The sequence below is a fragment of the Elephas maximus genome, chromosome 20 (assembly GCF_024166365.1).
Source record: "Elephas maximus indicus isolate mEleMax1 chromosome 20, mEleMax1 primary haplotype, whole genome shotgun sequence".
In the NCBI taxonomy this organism is placed as follows: domain Eukaryota; kingdom Metazoa; phylum Chordata; class Mammalia; order Proboscidea; family Elephantidae; genus Elephas; species Elephas maximus.
The window spans coordinates 47,895,999-47,918,416 of NC_064838.1; the positions used below are offsets into that span (position 1 = coordinate 47,895,999).

The 22,418-nt window shown below is 40.5% G+C and overlaps 1 protein-coding gene across 3 annotated transcripts in view; it reads right to left on the reverse strand.

Annotated features, from left to right (window-relative positions):
- ANO10 (anoctamin 10) overlaps positions 1 to 22,418 on the reverse strand; it is a 230,588-nt gene that overhangs the window by 43,149 nt on the left and 165,021 nt on the right. For 2 of the 3 annotated variants that reach the window (XM_049863252.1, XM_049863250.1), the window contains exon 12: positions 21,208 to 21,324. The exons of the other annotated variant lie outside the window; for it this stretch is intronic. In XM_049863252.1, the coding sequence (XP_049719209.1) occupies positions 21,208 to 21,324 (117 nt within the window). The remainder of the gene's footprint in view (positions 1 to 21,207; positions 21,325 to 22,418) is intronic. 3 annotated transcript variants of the gene reach the window in all.

The window sequence follows — 22,418 nt, forward strand, 5'->3', positions numbered from 1 at the left end:
TACTTCAAGTGGCACAGTATTTAAGGTGAAATAATTATTTTTACCATTCTTGAAAGTGCAACATGGTAAAGGAGGAAAAAACAGAAGAAATCATCACGCAGGAGCAGAACCCCATCAGTATAAAAGCAGGCTAACCACAGGCTGTCACTGTTATAAACAGGAACACGTTCACAGTTTACAGAAACACAGCTCTCAGGGGAGCAGGAAGAATCTCATCTGCCATGGCAACCACTCAGTGCCATCTTCTGGCACCTCCTGAACGGGCCTCTGGGAAGAGATTGAGTCCACGCACAGGATGACGTTAGGGCTCCTGAGATCTGCGGCACCTCCTGTGGATGCTGCTCCTGTGCGCTGGATGGATGTCTTGAGCAGGCTGCACATTTTCCATGTTGAATCACAGCCTTCGCAGCACAGTCACGGCAAACATCAAAAGCACGTGATGTGCAACTGTTTTCACTCACCACATGCAACTCATTTATAAAAACATCAGGCTGTTTTGTTAAAGCTGATCATGACCACATTTTTAGAGGCAAATCTTTAAATGTTGTGAGCCAATACTGAAATCTTGGAGGCAAAGAAGTAGCCATCATCATCCGTACAGTGATTATAATTTTGAAACAACAGTAACATTGGTATTCTGATAAATCATTAGCACACAGGGGATGATCGCTCGTACATACGTGATGGCTGATAATGACACTGAGGGGCTAACATGATGAATTACCCACCACCCAATTCCTGACAGTCAAAGGATCCAGAATGTACTCTAAAGACAGGTGTGTTGGGAGGAGTCTCTCCCCTAAACCAACAACTTCTTCATATCCTTAGTTAGCCACAAAGCTGTGTCTTATCCTTTTAAAAAGGTAACAAAATTAGCTCACAACTCTACAGCAAAAAGATCAAGTGAACACTAAATTCCATTTACAACATTCCAAACTCCCTTCCCATCTTTGGGCACGTGGATATTTTTACACAACAGTGCCAGCTGATCACATGACTGTCATCTGAATACCACAGGGCACCCTGCCCCACAGTGTGTATACTGAGTCTCCGGGAGACGAGCTGCCCTGTAGCACTGGATGGACCTTATAAGTGGCCTTTGTCTAGCTCCTCAGCTTAGAGATGGTAAGACTGCAGGTAATTTGTTTTCTTTACACTTTTTTTGTATTTTCCACCAGTATATATTACTTTTATAACCAGAAAATAATAATGTTAGAAATATCTGTTCTAGGATATTTAATTTATACAACATAGATAGAAAAAAATGAATTCCTGTCAAACGATTTTTTAATACTTAGAACTCTCTGAGTCATAGATTATTCAACCCTGGAGTGAGTTAACAAAAAAAGTTTTGAGTTTTTTTTTTTTTTTTCTTTAGTACTTAGTCTTTAGAGGCTAGGAGTATCTACAGCTAGGATGGTTTAGAATCCAACTGTCATTTCTTCCAGTCCAAAATATTTTTATAGCCTGGTTTAGCCTAAGTATAAAGCAGTGGTGTAACAAATCTACATGAAATGTATTAAAATGGTCACTAACAAGGTCATAGTGAAGCTTCATGTTGTAAGCATACATCATCCATTGGGCTACCCTGTTAGATTGGGCCCCCTACAAAAGCGTGATTATGTCCTTTGAGCAACTAAACCCCATTACGTGTGGCTCAAGATGAACACGTGCTCTGCCAAATTCCAAATGGGTCCTGTAAATGATGGGGTTCTGTGTGTTCTACCTGCTTCTTCGGAGTCTGTGATGGAATGCCTGGGTGTTAATTGGCTCTGTGCCTTAATACATTCTTTTTTTTTTTTTTAATTAATTTTTATTAAGCTTCAAGTGAACATTTACCATTCCAATCAGTCTGTCACGTGTAAGTTTACATACATCTTACTCCCTTCTCCCACTTGCTCTCCCCCATTGAGTCAGCCCTTTCAGTCTCTCGTTTTGTGCCAATTTTGCCGTCTTCCCTCTCTCTCTATCTTCCCATCCCCCCTCCAGTCAAGAGTTGCCAACACACTCTACAGTGTCCACCTGCCTTAATACATTCTTAATTAACAAGAAAGTTTCACTCAGAAAATACTGGCAAAGTCCACATACCATTTAAAAGCACAAGTTAGGTACTTGAATTCTTAACCCTGGCAAAAGAAACCTAAAACCACAGCTTGTTACCACAACGAGCAGTTCTTCTTGGTTTCAGAGTTCTCAAAGGATATAAAGGGAGAATTTCAGTTCTCCTAAAAACCATTTTTTGAAGTAGTTTCTTTATTAACGATATCTTAGCGATTTTAGTTATATTATTATAATCCTTAGAAAGATAATTTCTGTACATTTTCAAAGTACCAAACAAAAACAGAGACAAAAGAGAAACCAGCAGTATTATATTGTGATTTTGGAAATGGGTTTGATTTTCAACTTAGTGCTCGCTCCTTTGAGGAATTCAAAGGTGTAACTTAAGAGTCTGGCTACCCAAGACTGGAACCATTCCCGAAGCCAATTCTTCAGACAGGGATTGGACTGGACTGTAAGACAGAAAATGATACTGGTGAAGAGTGAGCTTCTTGGCTCAAGTAGACACATGAGACTATGTGGGCAGCTCCTGTCTGGAGGCAAGATGAGAAGGCAGAGGGGGACAGGAGTTGGTTGAATGGTCACGGGAATACAGGGTGGAGAGGAGGAGTGTGCTGTCTCATTACAGGGAGAGTAGCTAGGAGTACATAGCAAGGTGTGTATAAGTTTTTCTATGAGAGACTGACTTGATTTGTAAACTTTCACTTAAAGCACAATTAAAAAAAAAAGTGAACTCTGAAGTGGAAACTTCCCTGTAGGAAGGTTATTAGAGTGTGCTCTCAGGATTGACAGCTACGTGGGGAATGAAGGATGCAGGATTGGACACAGAGAACATGGCTATGAAGCAGTTTGAACAAAGGCCTCAGGTAATTATACAAGGGGCTCTGGAGCTGGGATGGCCCTATAGCATTCTCCCAAATTGGGGCAAGGTGGTCAGGTCTTCCTAACATTTAAAAAAATTAGAAACATATTGCATGGACAAGAAATTTTGGAAAAAACAGAAAAGCACAACATTACCATTTTAGTATGTCTTTCTATTGTTTTCTAAGCCTATTGACTTTCTCTGCATGAGATAATAATGAAAAAAAATTTTTTAAAAGTCTGGCTACTAAAGAATTATAATCAGCACTTACAATTTCATCACAAATATCTCACTTTAGGTCTGCTCCTTGCATCCTGCCCCACATTTTACTTATTGCCCAGTTTAAGACACACAAAAGGTGCATAAAGAATATCTGCTGAATGAATGCACCAAACCTGCAGCCCGAGGTGTCTGTGTTCTGGGCGCTCACTGAAGAGCCTCTAGTGAACTGCCAACCCTGAGCTCACGACTGGGTCACTCTCCTGCCAGCATTTTACATTTACTTTCTGGCTGATGATTCTAAATACAAGACCACAGTGTAAAGTTTTTGTAGCTTTGGATATTTTCTGACTAGTCACAATATCTGTCCACCATCAATCTTTTCTTGCTTTCAAGTTGCCTTAATCACGAACTATTCAGTAGGACCTGGTGAAGCTGATTTAAACACACACATCACCACCATCACCACCACTGCCAATCAAATATCCAGCACTCATAGAAGAGCGACATTAATGGAGGAGTGGGTAAAACCACGGCCGTTAGGAAAAGCCGGAAAGTTCTATCCTTAGAACTATTCCTATTCCTCTGTAGCCAAGGGTCTGTATCTTTCAGAATCTTGTTTCTCCAGGTATAAGATGCAGTTCACATTCCTTACAATTAATTACTACAGGGAACTGGAATAAATTGTACTAGTTAATTCTCACATACGACAAAAGGACAGTTATAACCAATGATGAAATAAAACGATAATAAATATTCAAAAGCATATGCATATTACATATATACTAAAACTGTGAGTCACTAAGATAAAAACCCACCAATCCATCTAATGGATATTACACTCTTGGGGTTAACGTTGTGTTAACAAAATGCTGGATTAATAAAAGCAGTATCAAAGATAAGTGTCTACTCCAGTGTTTTAGGGGTATTTGAAGAGATAGCAACTTTTTACGTTACATTTGAATAGTTCTTTCTATTTGCAATATTAGTATTTCTGAAAATCTGTCCTTTAAGAGGAAAATTAGAAGCAGGAAAGAGCGACTTGGGAGTCCTTCAACTGCGTTACATGAGAAGTCAGGACTGTTTCTTCCTACTGAAAAGGGCCACCATGCTAACTGCTTTGGAAAGTAAACAATAAAATGCATTACATTTTGTGAGATTATCTACTTTTTTCCTGCCTCACAAAATCTACCATATTTAACATAAAACACGGTGAGCAAGGATGTTGCACAGGTTTCATTTTTACTGAGAAGTTACTGAAAAAAGGTTTTTCCCCTAAGTAATTTTAGATATGTTTTATTATTACCATTTAATAATTTTAAAATATTAAGATTTTCTTGCTGGTACTCTATCTGATTCTTCAGAATAATACTTAGATTATAATGGAAACTTTTACGAATGTAATACCGTGGGTCCTTCTGCATTTATATTTCCTTTAAAAAAAAATATATATTCCAAGCCTGCAGCTTTAGTACCCTATTTTGATGTGCTCTTGGAAATTATAGGAAAACATGGAAGTGCCTTTTCAACCAGGATGTCATTTACATAATTACCAAGATGGTAACGTTATTAACGCCATTCCAATTTGCTCGACCTCAAACTTTCTAACTGAACACTCAGAAAATCTAGGCAAGTTCACTGCAGTTAGTTGCACAGGGTAAGCACGGGCTTACTTACTAATCTGTAGTGAAACTGTTCAACACACATGTGGTGAAACCCATGTGGAATTTTTCACTACGGATTAGTAAGTAAGCACAAGTAAGCCTGTGCTTAATTTGCTTACTGGGTCATCTGCCACTGTCAGGGATTGTAAATTTGAAAAGAGGCTTTGATTCTGTAGCAAGGTGCTGTGCGGTTGGGAGAGAGACAGATTTCAGTCATCCTAGAAGCAGAGTCTTTGATGTGGTGAAAAAAATGTGAAATTGTTCAGTACAGATGATCTGGTGAGCAAGGTAAGCACCATGCTCACCTTGCCTATTGGGTGATTTGCCCCTGGGTACAACAGACCTATATTTGTGAAATGATGTTTTCTGTGAATCTTTCCAGGTGGAGAATTGATTCCAAGAGTTCTGAGTTATAACTTTTCTCTGATAACTCTTGAATAAATGACTGAAGTTCTGATAACCTGGCAAACAGCAGCCAGCATTTTCCTCACTGGCTTCCCTGCAAGAACATTTCTGAAACAGTAGCATGGTGACATCTCTGAAGAAACTGTGGCATGTGTGCACATTGTTCGTATTCTTGAACTGAAAACCAAATGACCTCAACAATTACATCTATAGACTCTGGCAACAGATGTTCTGAACCACTAGTATACTCAAATATAGCCATGCTGTGAGGAGTTGGTTATAGAAAATCAGACATGCACTAAATACAATATGGCTCAGGTGGTAATCCAGAATTTACTAGAAGCTACATTAAGAATCAAAGTGAAGCACAGCCCATTCTGGTGCCATAGTTAATGTCACTTTTATGTCCAGCAATTTTCCTGTAAGAGAAATCTGCCTCCCTATTTTATTTATATCTCTTCAAAAGCAGATCATACTGATTTGAATAACTGTTTGCAGCTAAGGACTAATTTCTTTGAGTCGGAATGCAAACAGGTACTTGATGAAGGCAGGTTAAGTGAGATTTAATCCTCTGGAAGCCCAAGAGAGTATTAGGGGAGGAGTGGAGCTCAATTCTGAATAGACATTGTATTTTTCTTTGGTTCTTTGTTCCCTAATCAAGTCAATGGACATGAACTTGAAGTGCCTTGTGGAGCACGCTGGCAGGGGCGCTGCTGCAGGACTCCCGTTTGTGTTGCTTCTCTCCCTGGAGTGGTGCCATCGTCACGGTGCTTAGAGCAGTGGAAATTTTATACGTTGGCTGCAAACAAGCAGATGGTTTCAAGTCTAATGGAGGGCCATTTAAAAATGCCTCACTCTGTATTTTAGGGCTCAGGAGCAACTGCATTGTGGAGTTACTGCTTCCCAGAAAAATTAGTTTCAAGGAGGTCAGCTATGTGCCAACCAACCATTTCTTCCTGAGATTGCCACTGTGCTAAGATGTAATTAACTCACAAGAACTTAATTTTTTTTTTCTTCTCTCCCTCTCTCTACAGCTAAATTGTTTGATTTGAGCACACTGGGTCTGTATATACAAAAAAAAACAAACCCAGTGCCGTCGAGTCAATTCCGACTCATAGTGACCCTACAGCTGTAGACAGGACAGGGCTAAATACCAGCGAGAGGGGAGTCAGTCTGAACACCACAGAGTGCTTTTTTTAACTAACACATCCAAATAATAGGCAACTCCAAACTCTCACAAAATGATATTCGATGGCTTAAATAAGATCCCTGAAGCTAGGGGTGAAAAAATAACCAAGTCCTACAACCAAACATGAATGAAAATCACACCCACTCTGCCCTCCTATAAAGATACCGGCTCTTTACCATGTAACTATCCTCTAACCAAGTATACCTGGCTTGAAAGGGGATCTCGGGGTGATGGTGAGACAAAGCTTTAAAACTGGCAGCAGATCAGAAATGCTGACGCAGTTAGTTTTAAAAGAATGTGGAAAAGGATGCAGCTAGAGAGCACTGCCAAGAGTCGTGGTGGTTTTCCACTGTCCCAGGTAATGAGTGCTGCTGATGGCTTAGCACGGAGTCAACATGCCAGATGGTGGACTGGCTGTTTTTCTTTCTTTCTTTATTGTACTTTAGATGAAGGTTTACAGAACAAACTAGTTTCTCATTAAACAGTACATGTATTATTTTATGACATTGGTTAACAACCCCACGACATGTTCACATTCCCCCTTCTAGGCCTTGGGTTCCCTATTACCAGCTTTCCTGTCCCCTCCTGTCTTCTAGTCCTTGCCCCTGGGCTGGTGTGCCCCTTTAGTCTTGTTTTGTTTTATGGACCTGTCTAATCTTTGGCAGGAAGTTAGACTTGACTTCATTACTGAGCTAAATGGGTGTCTGGGGGCCATACTCTTGGGGTTTCTCCAGTCTCTGTCAAGCCTGGACTGGCTGTTTTTTGAGCATTAACCCACTTCTCTCCTCATCCTACCAAGCTGTTACTGTCCCCATTCTACAGTCAAGGAGACTGAGCCTTAGAGAAGGTGACTCACCCAGGGTCCCCAAGGGCCCACTGTTAATGGCTGCGCTCCAGCACTTCTGAAATGCCTGCTCATCTCTATCGCTGTATCTCTAAACCTCTTGGCATCACTTTTCATTCACAGTTAACAGTATGCTTTTTTGATCAAATGAGAGAAGCCATATTATTGGCACAGTCTTAGCTCCCTGTCTTGTTTAAACAATGAAAAAATATGTGTGCTGTGATCTCAAACAACTACTTTAGTTGAGCAAGAAGATATCTGTACTTGGGAATAAAGCAATCCAGATATGGCAGGAAGCCATTTCTGCCACTCAGAGCTCTCATACTCAACTGTTTCTGGTTTCTTCTAACCTACTTTTCTCTGCCACAGGAAAGAATGGAGAGAAAGCTCTCTCTCCCAGACTGTATTTATTTATTTTTGTTTCCAGTTCAACTTAATATCAGCTTCTTGTTTGCCATCTAGTATGGCAACATTTAAACAGCAGAGGCAGTCCATTTTCTCTGCCACAGAGAACACTGAATTAAATTGGCTGGAGGGCTGAATCCCTAATGGCAGGAACTGAGTTAGATCCATTTTCACCTCACCTACCGCTACCAGGAAAGTAGCCTGCCTATATCCCAGGTCCCCACTGGGATCCGCTGTACTGGGAAGATTCCACTAAGGACAGTGGCTGCAGTATGGGTTACTACACACAGCTGATGAGGACTCGGAGGCCTCCTGACCATGAGAGAGGGCGGCCTTCACGAGTGAAGTCCTCCCCAGCACGGAGCTCTCCAGGCAGGAAGTCTGGCTGAGAGCACAGACCACAGGCCTGTAGCCATTCCAGGGCAGGGTTTGAAACCAAGTGCTTTGAAAACTGGAAAATAGATTCAGCAGAAGAAAAAGGGATGTGCGAAGCTCTGCAAAGGTAAACAGAAGAAAAGCAGACTGATTTGTTAAAAGGAAACGAAGCCAAAAAAAAAAAAAAAAAAAAGGGGCTGCAAATAGGAATACAAGCATAGAGAAGGAAGGTTAAAAGGGAGAGGGGCCTTGAGTTAGGATAACATCAAGTTCAAAGAATGGCTACTCTGTGTACTTAGCCCTGATCCTCTTCTTTAAAAGGAGAAAGAAAAAATGGGAATGAGAGATGAAGATGTGGGGGGTGGGGGAGAGGAAAGGAAAACAGCAATTAACACACACACACACAAAGATTGTATAGAATACCATACTTGAATCTCAATTCTACCATGTTAAACTAGCAATATTATTCTTATTAAAAGCTCTATGCTCTAATTCATTTCAAAACAACTACTCAGTGATTCTGCCCCCAAAAGAGCAAATACTTACCCTTTCAAGTATGAGCCCAAGAGGAGCTTCCAACAAGAACCCCACCGCATTTTTTGAAGGAAGAACACCACACAGTGATCTGACACCACTGTTCATTTCCAGAAATTCACTTGAAATCCAAATTAGTTTTGGTTGATTAACATTTCAAGACGACCTGCATTTCAAGTCTTTGCTGGATGGCAAATATTCTTAAGGAGTCATTGGGCTGGGAGGGATCTGAGAAGACTGTTCTTTGCCAGAAAGCAGGTAAATCTCCAAGGTAGGTAGTCTCTTCTCTGGAAGATCTCCAAGTATTAAAACATCCATCTCCAAAGATGGAACATTAAAAAGGAGTATTTTAACCTCGAATGGTCAAAAAGTTCTAAGTTATACTCAATTGACAGCTCTGTTATTTATACCCATTTGCTCTATTCAATCTGCATGCAGATGGTGATACGGTGGACAGGCCACAGGCCTAGAGTTGTCAACCTGCATTTGAGTCCACTTGCCTACCCTTTGCAGTTGTTCCTGTCATTAGACTCATTTTACAGAGGATGAAACTGAGGTCCAGAGAGGTTTGGTAACTTGCCCAAGGTTACTCAGTTATAATGGTGGAGCGGAGATTCCAGAGAATGTTCTCCCAACTCCAAAAGCCTTCTCTTAACAACCAAGGCATACAAAGCACCCAGCCTGCTCCTGGCACATTTGGGGTGGTCAAAAAGGCCCTCTACTTGATTATGTCCTCAGAAGACCAAAACACTTCATTTAAAGCCAAAACTTTGGTACAAACTGTGAGTAAAAATGCTAATTTCTTAGTTTCTCTGATTGTAATTGTTTAATCACACATAATTTTCATGGAAATGATTTATGGACAGCTAAGCTGGATAAGTTTAAATAACCCAGATCGATACTTTTGAAAATGGTTTTCCACAACATATATTAAAAAAAAAAAAGGTAAACTTATTCATCTAATAAGTAAAAAAAAAAAAACAGCCTGGATTTATTGAGTCTGTATCCAAAGCAATATTTCTCACGTGGAAAAGTAGAACGGGTTGGCGTTGTGTTTTCCAGACATTCGGCAGTTCATTTTCTCTCATGCTTATGACTAAAACCAGACTTGCGAATTAAAAATATGCCTGTCATTTTCTTTTTTCAAGACAATTCAAACAAAAGAGTCTGTGAATCTACCCACACAAACACTGCTTTTAAGCAACTTGAACGAAGAGTTGGAGAGAATCGTGAGATCCATTTATTTTCCAAATAACAAATGGTAAAAAGATTCTTCCCACATTGCTTTGGGAAGAGACCAAGAATTTAAAGTTATAGCCCTGGTAAGACAGTTACCAGGCAGGTAACAATTGCCTGTTGATGCTCTAAAAGAACCACCACAAAAAAAAAAAAAAAAATTTATGAGGAAAAAGTCATTTGCTTCCCCATCACATTTTTGGAATAGGAAAATACACATTAAATAGATTTCTGAAGAACAGAAAGAAAGAAAAGACGGTGCACTTTTGAATTTCATAATCAATGACATTTTAGCAGGTCTTATGTTCTACTTTTTTCTCACTCACCACTTGTGAGGAGTTCTTAACATAATTTTATCTCATTTACAAATGACATCACCAAGGACATCTGGTTAAATGTACAGAAAACACAAGATAGTCAAAATCCAAAACAAAATCTTATTTCATGGTTACCCTGAGGAACCACTGGATTGAATAATCCAGACCCATCCTCTTAATCCAACCCAGAGTGAGAGATTTAAACAGTGATTCATCAACCACTCCAGTAAGGCAAGTACATATAGTTAATAAAATGGATCAAAAGACAAGTTATTTCAAATATCCATCTGGTGTATGTACAAATTAACACATTATTTCTAACAGCAATTAAAAACTCTTCCAGGGTCATTTCCAATTTGCAAAGTATATATCTCAAAAGGAAGGTAAACTCAGTTTTAGAATCTACTGTGTGCCAAGTGGAGCCCTCGTGGCGCAGTGGTTAAGAGTTTGGCTGCTAACCAAACGGTCAGCAATTCGAATCTACCAGATGCTCCTTGAAAACTCTATGGGGGCAGTTCTACTCTGTCCCATAGGGTCACTATGAGTCAGAATGGACTCAACGGCAACGGGTTTGGTTTTCGGTTTGATGTGCCAAGTGCTATGCTAGGTACTTTTCACACAGTGGTTTTATTTAAAAAAAAAAAAAAAAATTTTATTTTATTTAAAGTAAATTCTACATTTCTCCTTAAGCATGAGGGAAGTAATACAGCAAGGAAGAAAGAACACTGGACTAGCACCCAGATCCTCAACTCAGCTGCACTTTATTTGTCTGACCATGTAAGCTTTCCAAGCCTCAGTTTCCTCATCTATCAAATGCTTTAGTGAGATCTCCCAGGCCTACGCTCACAGGACTGTGCAAGGATTAATTAAAACAACAAATTTGCTAGTGCTCTGCCAACAGTAAAGTTCAATAAAAAGGTAAATTGTAAGCATTTCCTATTTTAGCAAATTACTAGCAATTAAAAATACAAGTAAAAAAAAAACAAGCCTGTGGTTTCCTACACATGGTAAGTACTCAGTGATGGCTTCCTGGAGCCCATTTGCAAATATAACACACAGGATAATTTCAACATCAATGGACTTGAATTTAGTGGTAGAAAAAGGCACAAAAGCTTTGGCCCTAATCACGTTCGTTCGATTATTGATTCACTCATTCAACAGATATTTATTTCTTATTTCTATGTGTCTGAAGTTATCTTGCCTAGGATTCTAGTCTGGAGATCAAAGACAAATGTCTTTGACTTTGATGAAGGCAACAGTACACTTTTTAAAAAAATGTCCTAGCATATTTAGCTTAAAAAAATGCATACATAGAGCGTGGGTATTTGCCCATAAAAGGAAGGTCTATTCTCACACATGTTGGCTGCAAGGTAATTATTAATCTAGTTGAGAATCTAATTTATGGGGCATTTTTTTTTTACTTTATAAATACAGATACATTTTAATAACATATGTGAACATTTTCAAAAGCACATGACCAGCACTTCTACAGCAGAGTACATCTGTGGACTTTCTCCATGGAATAAACCTGTGTGTGCTTCTAGGCCCTTCTATACTGTTTCTGATCTACTGCTACTGTGACTTGGAAAATGCTAAATTGTATTCTCTTTCATGGCCTACTCAGTAGTTTCCACAAACAAAAATAAATCTGGTTCTGATTTGGCCACCATTCTTACATTTAGGGGAAACAATTAAGATATACAAATTTTAAATTTTTGCTTAGGAAACCAGGAGACTGAGGTAAGCTGCAATTCACATAGATCATTTACTAGGACAACAAAAATGATCAGAAGGTTCTCCAGAGCTTCAGTGGAGCATCTTATTTTAATGTCTGGATCCCTTCATGTACCCTAAGGCATTTTTTTTCCTAAGTCTCTTCTCCCAGCGAGAACAGGAAATACAAAGGTGGGGGAGGTGGGAGGAAGAGGCCTTGATCTGCTCCACACATCAGTGATAAGGAGATTACTCCAGAGTCTCAATTTGCTAGCTGTTTTCCTAGTTAGTAATTGCAAAATAGGAACTATTTCAGAATTCCAACTGCTTATTTTATGGTCTTTGGAAGCCAACCTTGTTATTAATGTCAACTACAGTCAGTCTTTCTAGAAAAAAAAAAAACAAAGGATTTGAGCTTTATCAAGGCTAGGTATGCGGTCCTTGTTAAGTGCTTGCACATACCCCCTCAAAACGTGTTCTCTTCCCTAGTGATCCCAGAAAGCCATATGACCTGCTTCCATTTTTGCCAAAGTATCTATTTTAAGATTCCTCTTTTTTTGTCCAAGGACATCATTTGTCATTTACTAAATATATTAGGTTCTGAACTCTGTGCAAGTCAACAAACTCAGTTGATTAAGAGGATATTTATTCAGAGTCTACTGGGTGCCAGGCCCTTGCTGGGCGAGGGAACAGAGGAGCAAGTAAGGCATTGCCTGGCCCTCAGGGACCCCACAGCTCATAGGGCAGACCTAAACAGAACTAAGTCCAGCAGGGCAAATGCACAGAAATGGGCACCAGGAAAGGCTTTTTTGAAAAACTATAAACTTTGGCCTACCTGGAGGTAATCAGGCCTATGTGACATGTCATATGTACCACATTGATACCTCACATACCTTCCTCATTAGAGACCTAAATTTGTTCCCTTTTCTGAAACCTTCTCATCTTTTTTGGTGTACAACAAGTTCAATTTCAAATACAAAACAGAATTAACTCCTTGTCTGGTGGGTTTTCTACTTTCACAGTCAGTTGTTTTGCCCTGGGCCACTCATCTGGGGGACCCTGGATTATGTAGGAAACCCTAGTGGTATAGTGGTTAAGTGCTATGGCTGCTAAGCAAAAGGGTGGCAGTTCAAAACCACCAGGCACTCTTTGGAAACCCTATGGGGCAGTTCTACTCTGTCCCATATGGTCGCTATGAGTCGGAATGGACTCAACAACAATGGGTTTTTTTGGATTAGGTAGGATTGGGGTTGGTTTCATGAATCAATGTCTGCATTGATGAAGGCTGCAGTAAGCAGTAAGCAGCAAATTATGGAGCAGACGATAAAGAGTTTATACTTCCACAGCTCCTGCCTTCGAGGTCCTTTTAAACTTAGACAGTCACAGAGAAGAGAAGGGCTTGCACTCATTGATGGTGGATCCAAGGGCCCTGAGCATTTTAGAATTTTGCTTTACACAATTCTGGAAATAACGACGCTAACCTTACTTCCCTCTGAAAATTAAAACATATTGAGGGGTAAAAGAGAAATGAAAACATCCGTGTCACTCTCCACCATCATACTTGTATGACTCCTAAATAGAAGAAACCCAAATTTGTGACATCTTTAAAAAAAAAAAAAAAGTTAAAATTAGTTTTATTGATTCACCTGCAAACTAAACTCATGAAAATGATGATTAAATGTGTGAGTTTGTTCTAACACTGCATATCCATCATGTCTCCCGACAGGAGCTAAAAAGCCCAAAGAGGGCCTGGAGGCACCCTAGGCTGTGCCTCCTCTGCCTTCCTTATTTCATCGCAGCAGATTTATACCCATCCTAGATGGAACTGGCAACTTAAACAATCAAAGAAGGTCTGAGAGGTGCTATGTTGGTTAAGGCGTGGCAGCTCAATGCTCATTTCATTTTCCAGGGGAAGTGTAATGCATGTGCGCAATGCAGTGAATTACTTAATACGGCCCTTCTTGCCAGTCTTTGTGACTCCCACACAATGACTGGGTAGGACTATGCACATAAGGTATGTGGAACTTGTGATGGTTAAGGTTATGTGTCAATTTCTCTAAGCCATGATTTTCAGTGGTTTGGCAATCATGTAATGATATAGTCATCCTCCATTTTGTGGTCTCATGTAATTGTCCTTCATTTTGTAATCTGATGTAATTATCTTCCATTTTGTGAAATGTTGTAAATCCTAGCTCCTATGCCTGTGGTTATGGTCCTATTTGAGAGCGTGTTGTTTGTTATGTTAATGAGGCAGGATTAGGGCAGGATGAATCTTGAGTCACCTCCTTACTAGAGAGGATGAATCAAGTCACCCTTACCCCAGTCACCACCCTTATTCAAGTCATGCTTTTACTTGAGTCACACCTTTTAGCTTATAAGAGATGAAAGGGAAGCAAGTGGGGCAGGCGGGGGGGTATCCACTACCACCAAAAAGAAGAGTTAGGAGTGGAGGGCATCCTTTGGATCTGGGATCCATGTGCTGAGAATTTCCTAGACCCAGGAGACAGAGAGCTGTAACACCAGAGACAGCACAAGGTGGAGAGAAGAGGCAGCAGGTGTGACAGAGAACTACAGCAGCAGAACCAGGAGACCAGCACGAGACAGCACAGTGGGCTTCCCAGCCCATGGAGTGAAATGGCTACAAAGGGTGTGCCAACTCATGGAGCAAGAGAGCTGAGCACCTTTGGACAGGAGGCTTACTAGTGGAGCGAGGTGCCCCTGGGTACTTACTGGCAGAGCTAAAGAGATTTGTAATACTTGCCTGAGCAGGTCAGAGGCTGGGCCGAGGGCCAGAGAGGCCTGCCTGCAAGCACAGCTGAGAAGGGGCTATCCTGATTGAAGAACTGTATTCTGAGTAATTTCTGATCCTGAATTGTAACTGGTGGTGCAGTAGTTAAGAGCTATGGCTGCAAACCAAAAGGTCAGCAGTTCAAATCCACCAGCCGCTTGCTGGAAACCCTATGGGGCAATTCTACCCTGTCCTATAGGGTTGCTATGAGTTGGAACTGACTTGACAGCAATGCAGCTTTTTGTTGTTATTCACTTAAAGGAATCACTGTGTCCACAGAGGCCTGGCTGGGACTGTATAGAAAGCCACTGCAGCAGCTGCAGTCCAGGCCATCTCCTACCTGGCCATTCCCAATTCTCTGGTCCCCGATGCCCTTGATGTGCTGTCTTTGCTGAGCTCCCTTGCTGCGATACCTATGCTCTGCTCTGATTCAAACATGTCTCCAGGTCATGACCCCAGTCATTTGTCCTCTAGCTCCCACACTGAACTCCAGGAAAAAGGCAGGCCATCCCTGGACCCCATTTGGGGCCCAGGCAAATGGACCATCCCCTCTCCCACGGACTGTGGCTCTGCCACTAGCCACCATTGGCTTTCTTAGAGGCCAATTCTTTCTTTAGATTCAACATTTCATTATGAACTAGATGTTGGCAGATCAATACATGATCAAGCATTCAATAGTCAAATACTTTAGCATCCTCATTTTATGCTGTGAAACCTTTAACTTTCCATTAAAAATGCTTATATATCTACCATAACTTGAGAGCACAGATGTAGAGAAAGAAAATTTCCGAACCTCTCTGAAAATGGCTTAAAATATACATGTTGTTAGATGGTGTCCAGTAGGACCCTGACTCATGGTGACCCCATGCATAATGGGATGAAATGCTACCAAGTTCTGTGCCGTCCCCATGATCGAATATATACTTACCCCTAGAAAACAAAGAGGTCCCTAGGTGGTGCAAACGGTTTGTGCTCGACTGCTACCTAAAGGTTGGAGGTTCAAACCCACCAAGTGGCATTGTGGAAGGTAGGCCTGGCGGTCTAGGCCTGTTAAGATCACAGTTAAGAAAACCCTATGGCGCATAGTTCTACTCTGTAACACATGGGGTCGCCATGAGTCAGAATCGACCGGACAGCCGCTAACAACAACAACAGCAAAAAAACAAGTGTGGGACCCTGGCCACGGGTCCCACAGCTGATTTGAGGCCCTTTAGGGCTAGCGTTTGCCTTGTGGTATCTTCTTAAAGTCCTGGTTTTGTTCTTTCAACAGATTTCTGAAGCTGTTATCTTTCCCAAAGGCTCTAGGAATTCAGCCTTGGAGATTTTTGGACTCTGTGGGCGAGTGCTCCCTCTCTCTGTGTGCACTGGCTAACGATGTGGTGCCCTTGTGTTCCAGGCCATGCAGTGGTACGACTCCTTTCTGTTTTTAATTGGATCTTTACAATTACTGAGAGTTAAATGAATTAATTTGAAAAGAAACAAAAGGGCACCACCAGGATGATATTTGCTGTCTAGAATTCTTTCTAAAGGTCTCAACCAAATGAAGCCTATAGTAATCATTTGAAAATGCCCTTTGCAAAGCAAACAATTTTATTTTCTCCCGTTTGCCTCTGGCCTGTATATTTAGAAACACCATACTGTTTCCTCAATACTGAAAAAAGAATTGCTTCCAGTACACTCCCTTTCCATGTTCATTCTAGCATACAGTCTCACCCCCCACTTCACAAGCTCAGAGGAATAGCTGGGACCCACAGAGCGCTTCTCCAAATGGGCTTAGGGCTCCTCCATTAGAATCACCTGAAGTGCTAGAAGAAATGTAGATTTCTGGGCCTTGACAGGGGCAGGAATCCAGCCCTTTATTTTACAAAACAAAAAACTAAGGTGCGAAGAAGCTACTTGGCTCCTCCAGGTAACTCAGCTAGTTAGGTAATTCAGCTAGCTAGGTAACTCAGCTAGTTATTGGTGGAACTTGGCCCAGAACAGCTCTTATTGGCCCTCAGCTGACCAGGTTTGGGATCCATCATTGCTGAGGGCTGGGGAGGCAGACCGGTAGGAGAGCAGGAGTGGAGCAACAGCAGACAGCTTTTTAAAATGTAGGTATACAGGCCGTGCCTGAGATTTAAGGGATCTGAATCTTTAGGGAGTGAGGCCCAGGCACATGTATTTTTCAAAAGCTCTACACTTGATTCCGATGCATAGCCCTATTTAAGAACTGTCTGAAGACTTCAGTTTCTCAATCAGGTTTTCTCCATAAAATGGGAATTGCATTGAAAAAGTAACAATTATAAATTAATCATAACAATTATTAATAAGTAATCATTTGTATTGACGAGCCTACTGTCAACTTCTGATCACTTAACAGTTAGAGTCTGGGGATGAGTCAGGCATCAAGGAGATTTATTATTAAATATGTTTTCAATAACTCCATTATGATCTGGGCCCAGGAACTGACCAGGGGATACAGCAGAAGTTCCCTCTGCTTAGGTACAAAGGAATAGCTCAGTGAGTTGAGGCTGTACTTATTTACAAAGCAGATAGTTAAATGTCAGATTAAAGAAAAAAAAAAATCTGTATCCTAGAAATGACACTAGTTCAGCAAGTAAACCAAGACATGGCCAGTTAATCTGAGTTTTGGAAAAGCACAAAGCCTGCAACCTTTCATGCCTAGGACCATCTGGACTTTCTAGGACTTTCTAGACAGTACGGCTAAACAGGAAATGTGATGAACAGGCTTGTCTCTGACTGATGGCAACATAAGCTTGGGTAGCCACGGAGCACCATCGGCCACACAGCAAAGCCTTGGGCCACCGAGAGCAAGACAGCAAGAAAGGGGGAGCTGCTATAGGATCTTCTTCCCAACCCTTACCCAGGATCTTCTATTATCAGATTGAGAATTAAAATAATAATGATAATAGAAATAGGTAGAGGAAGGACTGTTTTCTTTGGGTTTGCAGCTAAGGCCCCAAGAAACTCTGGTCACAACACTCATCATTGCCTCCTGCTGTCTGGAGGGGCTACGCTCTTTCCTTTCTACTTCCCTGTTCTCACCCACAAGGCCTTAGCCTCTCCTTTAAATGAAGACAGATACTTTAGAATAGTGTTACAATACTGAATGGGCTGTCAGTTGTCAGCCTGTGGGGCTGTCCTCTAGCCTTGGTGTCACTCTGACATGACTTGAGCCTTACTGAGGGGTTTGCCAGCAAATCCCACTTTGCCTCATATTGCAACTTGATTCCACATTTGACTCTCGGCCTCAGATTTCACATATAAAATACATATTGTGCAAAAATAAATTTTCCTCTAAAAATTTCACCTGACGAATACATTTTTTATTCTTAAAAAAAAAAAAAATGTAGAAAGAAGAATGAAGGAGGAAAGAGTGTGTGAAGGATGTGTCTATATGTGTCTGAAAAAGGCACCGGGGAATTTAAGGAAGTATTCAAACCACCTACTTAGACTATGAAGGAAGATGTCAGTCCTCCTTTACTGACATTAATATTAAATACAGAAGAGCATACAGGTGACAAATAGGGAATGGCCTTCCTGACAGAGAACTCCCGTTGGCCTTAAAACAGTAATGTATGTGCATGGTCAGAAAATTCAAACCGCATGTGAAACGGGAAACTGTAGTCCTTCTCAAAGGTAACTCCTGCTCAGGTTTCCTGTGTGCTCTTCCAGGAGAAAAAATGTACATATCAGCATCTATCCATCTCTTTCCCCTTCCTTCCTTCTTTTCTTTAAAATTTGACTCAAAAGGGATCATACTGTTCTATATCTTGCTTTTTCCACTTCATAAGATAGCCAGGGGACATACACACATACACAACACAGACAGATCTTTAAACGCCCCCAAAACAGATTCATAGTATTTTATCATCTAAACATACCATAATTTATTTAACTAGTCCCCTGCTGAGGAATTTAGTTGTCTCCAGATGTTTGCTAAAAAAATGTTTCAAAGAATAGGCTTGGTATACTTTTTTAGATAAAACCATTACCTAGCAACAGTTGCTTTGGGTTACAGGGTAATACAAACTTTGATTCATCTGCATTCTAGAAGCCTGAACCAATTACACTCAGCCAATGGAACACATATAAGAGGGTCCATTTCTCCACAACCAATGAGCACAGGTTATCACAACCAACAGTAGCCAAAGGAATAGGTGAAATGTGGTATTTCCCTGGTGCTTGAATTTACTTTTCTTAATTTTGAGTGAGGTCGAGTATCACTTCATATGTTTTCCCTTGATTAGTGGGCTGTCTTATTTTATGGATTTTTGCAAATATTTCCCCAGCTTGTTCAATTTATCTTTTGAGTTGCCTTTTTTTTTTTTTTTTTTGTCATATGGAAGTTTTAAGGTTTCACAAATTTTACTTTATATTTTCCTTCATGATTTTTGGGTTTTGTGTCCGACTAGGAAGGCATTTTCCACTGGGAGATCTAAAAAGGCCTTTTTATAGGTCTTTTACAGTATAATTTTTTATATTTAAATCTCTCAGTCTCTTTTGGGAGCAGGAGGTATAAGGAATGAGGTAGGATATACTGCAATAATTTTTCCAAACAGCTGGTTGTCATCAAACTATATAATAAACAACCCTTTTGTTCACTAACATAAAGTGTCACTTTGACCATAAACTAAATTCCCATTTTGATTTGTGTCCATTTATGGACCTGCTGCTTTGTTCCACTGATTTACCCATTTTGTTTCTAGTTCAAAATGTATTTAACTATTATATTATTTAGAACATATTTTAATATGTCAGGGCTAGAATGCCTTCATTTTTCTTCTTTTTCAAGTTTCCTTGCTATTCTCAACTGCTTATTTCTACCTATTCGAATTGGCATTGCATTTTCACAAACCTGAATCTGTTGATCCCAGCAGGGTTTTAAAAATATCGTTCATATAGATTATCCATATTGCTTTCATAAGCTGATAGCTGGGGGTTTTATATTTTTAGTTTCTCTGTAAATGGGAACATCTCTTCAATAATATTTCACAACTAGTGATTATTTTTTGTGAAAGGAAACAAATGATTTTAGATAAAATTTACAACCTGCCTCCTGACTGAATTTTCCTATTTTCTAATAACTTTGATCTTGTGTGTTTTTAGGTACATAATCTTATAATCTTCAAGTAATGATAAATTTGCCTCTCCCAGGCTGTTTGCACTTCTTACTGTTTCTCTTGTGTAGCTGCACCGGTTAGTGTCTCCAGAGCAACGCTAAACGTCAGTGGTGGTAACAGGTTTCCTGACGTTGCTCTGGATGCTTTGGGTGTTTCACTGTTAAGCATGATGCTGGGTTTTGGTTTAAGATATGAACACGTTGGCTAGGTCACATGCCAAAAGGGAACTTGCCCTACATCTAGGAACACAGGTGGATTTGGTCTTCTGACCAAGCGTATGACACACACGAGCACAGTTCTCAGACCTGCATTCTCCCTCTTTTCTATAATCTTATCATAAGTACTGTTTGGGGGTAACCCACCTACTCAGGAGCATGTACAGCTCCAATGTGGGGTCTTCCAGTTTGGTGCTGTACCCCTGGGGTCCTCACTTCTATCACAGGGTCGTCTTGGGTGGGTCCCCCTTGCAATTTTTTCTCTCAACTCCCCAAACATAAGAGGAACTATTCCTGTCAACGGTGGTCTGCAGGCCTAAGAGGCTGCATGGGACAGGGTGGTCCCGGACCCAGAGCTTGTCCCCTCAGATGATATCACCTTACTGATTTTCTCTTTGGTTAAGTTCTTATGTATCACTGGAGGGAACTAGCTCTGGGCATCCAGGAATCTACTGTCTTCCTACTCTCACTCTCCTTTAAGCAGAAAATCATCAAACTGGTGAAATTCAAACAAATAAATATAAAAAATCTAAACCAGTTGCTGCTGAGTCAATTCTGATTCATGGCGACCCCATGTGTTACAGAGTAGAGCTGCTCCATAGGGTTTTCAAGGCTGTGACCTTCTAGAAGCAGATCGCCAGACTTTTCTTTCAAGGTGCTTCTGGGTGGGATCAAACCACCAACCTTTTAGCTAGTAGCTGAGCACGTACCCATTTAAACCACCCAGGGACTCTTGGTGAAATCCAGCAGGGCTTTTTAAAATTTTCTCTCTCTCTTTGGTCTCTGGTAAAATGGGGAAGTCACAGGGAAAGGAGTTTCTGTTTTAATGGCCATTTCCACCACTCCTGCCCACACTTGCTTCTTCACTCTCCTCGAGATATTATTCAGAATTCTGTTTCTTCACTTCTGCTCTCATAATGTTTCTATGGAGGGCAGGATTAGGGACTGCGGGGAGCTTCCTCAGGGTGAACCGAGGGGATTCTTAGCGATCTCTGTCTTGTTCTTTTGCAGGATGCTAGCTGCATTCTTTATTTAACATTGCTTTTATATCTTTGTTTAGCTCTTTAAATCTATTTGTTGCTCACATTGGTAGTATTTGGGTTGTGTTCTGCCATCTTAAAAATTATACTTCTCTGTATTTATTGACACTGATAATCTCAAGGCTGAAAGAAATGCCGAGAGTGATTCCTCTGAATTATGATGTTTCCTATCATTTGCTAAGGAAATATATTTATTATTCAGGACAATTTCTCTTACCTGCTGCTTGAGTGCTTCCAAGGACTCAAATTCCAACCTGGCCAGTTTCATCTGGATATGCCGCGGTTTATCAGGTATGGCAAAGGCAAGTATAAACTTTAAAGCCAGAAGTGCATGCTGAAAACAAGAGCGAGTGCATGTTGATGTGAGACATCAGACCATGTGTGCAAGGAAACAAATTAGCACCTAAGCAATCTGCAATCCTTCTCGTTAATCTTAGGTCATTTCCAATTATTGGCCTGTGAAGTATCAAAGAACAAACAGGTCCACTGGTTCTATTTAATCCGCCCTGCTGTGGTCCATTCAGTAATTACTGAATTACTTTGCTTTATTCTTTTAAAAAAAAAAAAATTTTTTTTTTTTATTCTTTAAAAATCAGTCATTGCCATAAACTGATACCATATACTACTCTTAAATGTTCTACAGAAAAATAAGGCTTATTTCCAAATGGCTGCCAGAAAATCTCTTTTTTAGGCTGCATCTTAATTCCCAGTGTATCTGAGTGCATAATATTTGCAGAGCCACTCCCTTCTCTGCCAGCATCCTCCTCCCTGAGTTGTACCAAATGTACATGTGTCTTAGACAGCAGGAGCATTTTGAATCCTCCGCGTCCCCAGCGGTACCTGGTGCCGTTTCTTTCAGGAAATGATAATCGATCAATACTGATTGGTTGATTGAGGTGCATCATCTTATGCTGCTGACTCTATACAATAGGGTGGGTACACAGAAATGTAGAGCATATCCTTTTCATTAGAGCATGAAAAACTTAAAACCTGGCTATTACATTTTCCTTCTACACCAGCATCATAAAGAAGTTCCGTCAATATGAGATTTCTAATTATGCTTCTTTCTCTTCAGAACTGAAATAAAACCCAAACCCAAACCCGTTGCCATCCTGAAATAAGGCAATGGTGTCGCTTCCGTTGGTCACCCTGCTCTTCAGATGCACAGCCCCAACCTACTGATGCATCATCTTGTGATTCAGGATCACACACACACACAGAAATCTTAACAATTAAAAGAACGAAGTTGCCTTTTTGATGGTGGCATGAATTACTAAGTATTAAAAGCTGTGAAATAATTTTTAAAAGGAACATATAATTGAAAGGCATTAAGAAAGTCAATGGAGGAGATGCAACACCCTCTAAAAAATGTTGCATGGAATTGCTGGCCAAAAAAGAAAACAGCTGAAAACATTTAAATGGAATCCT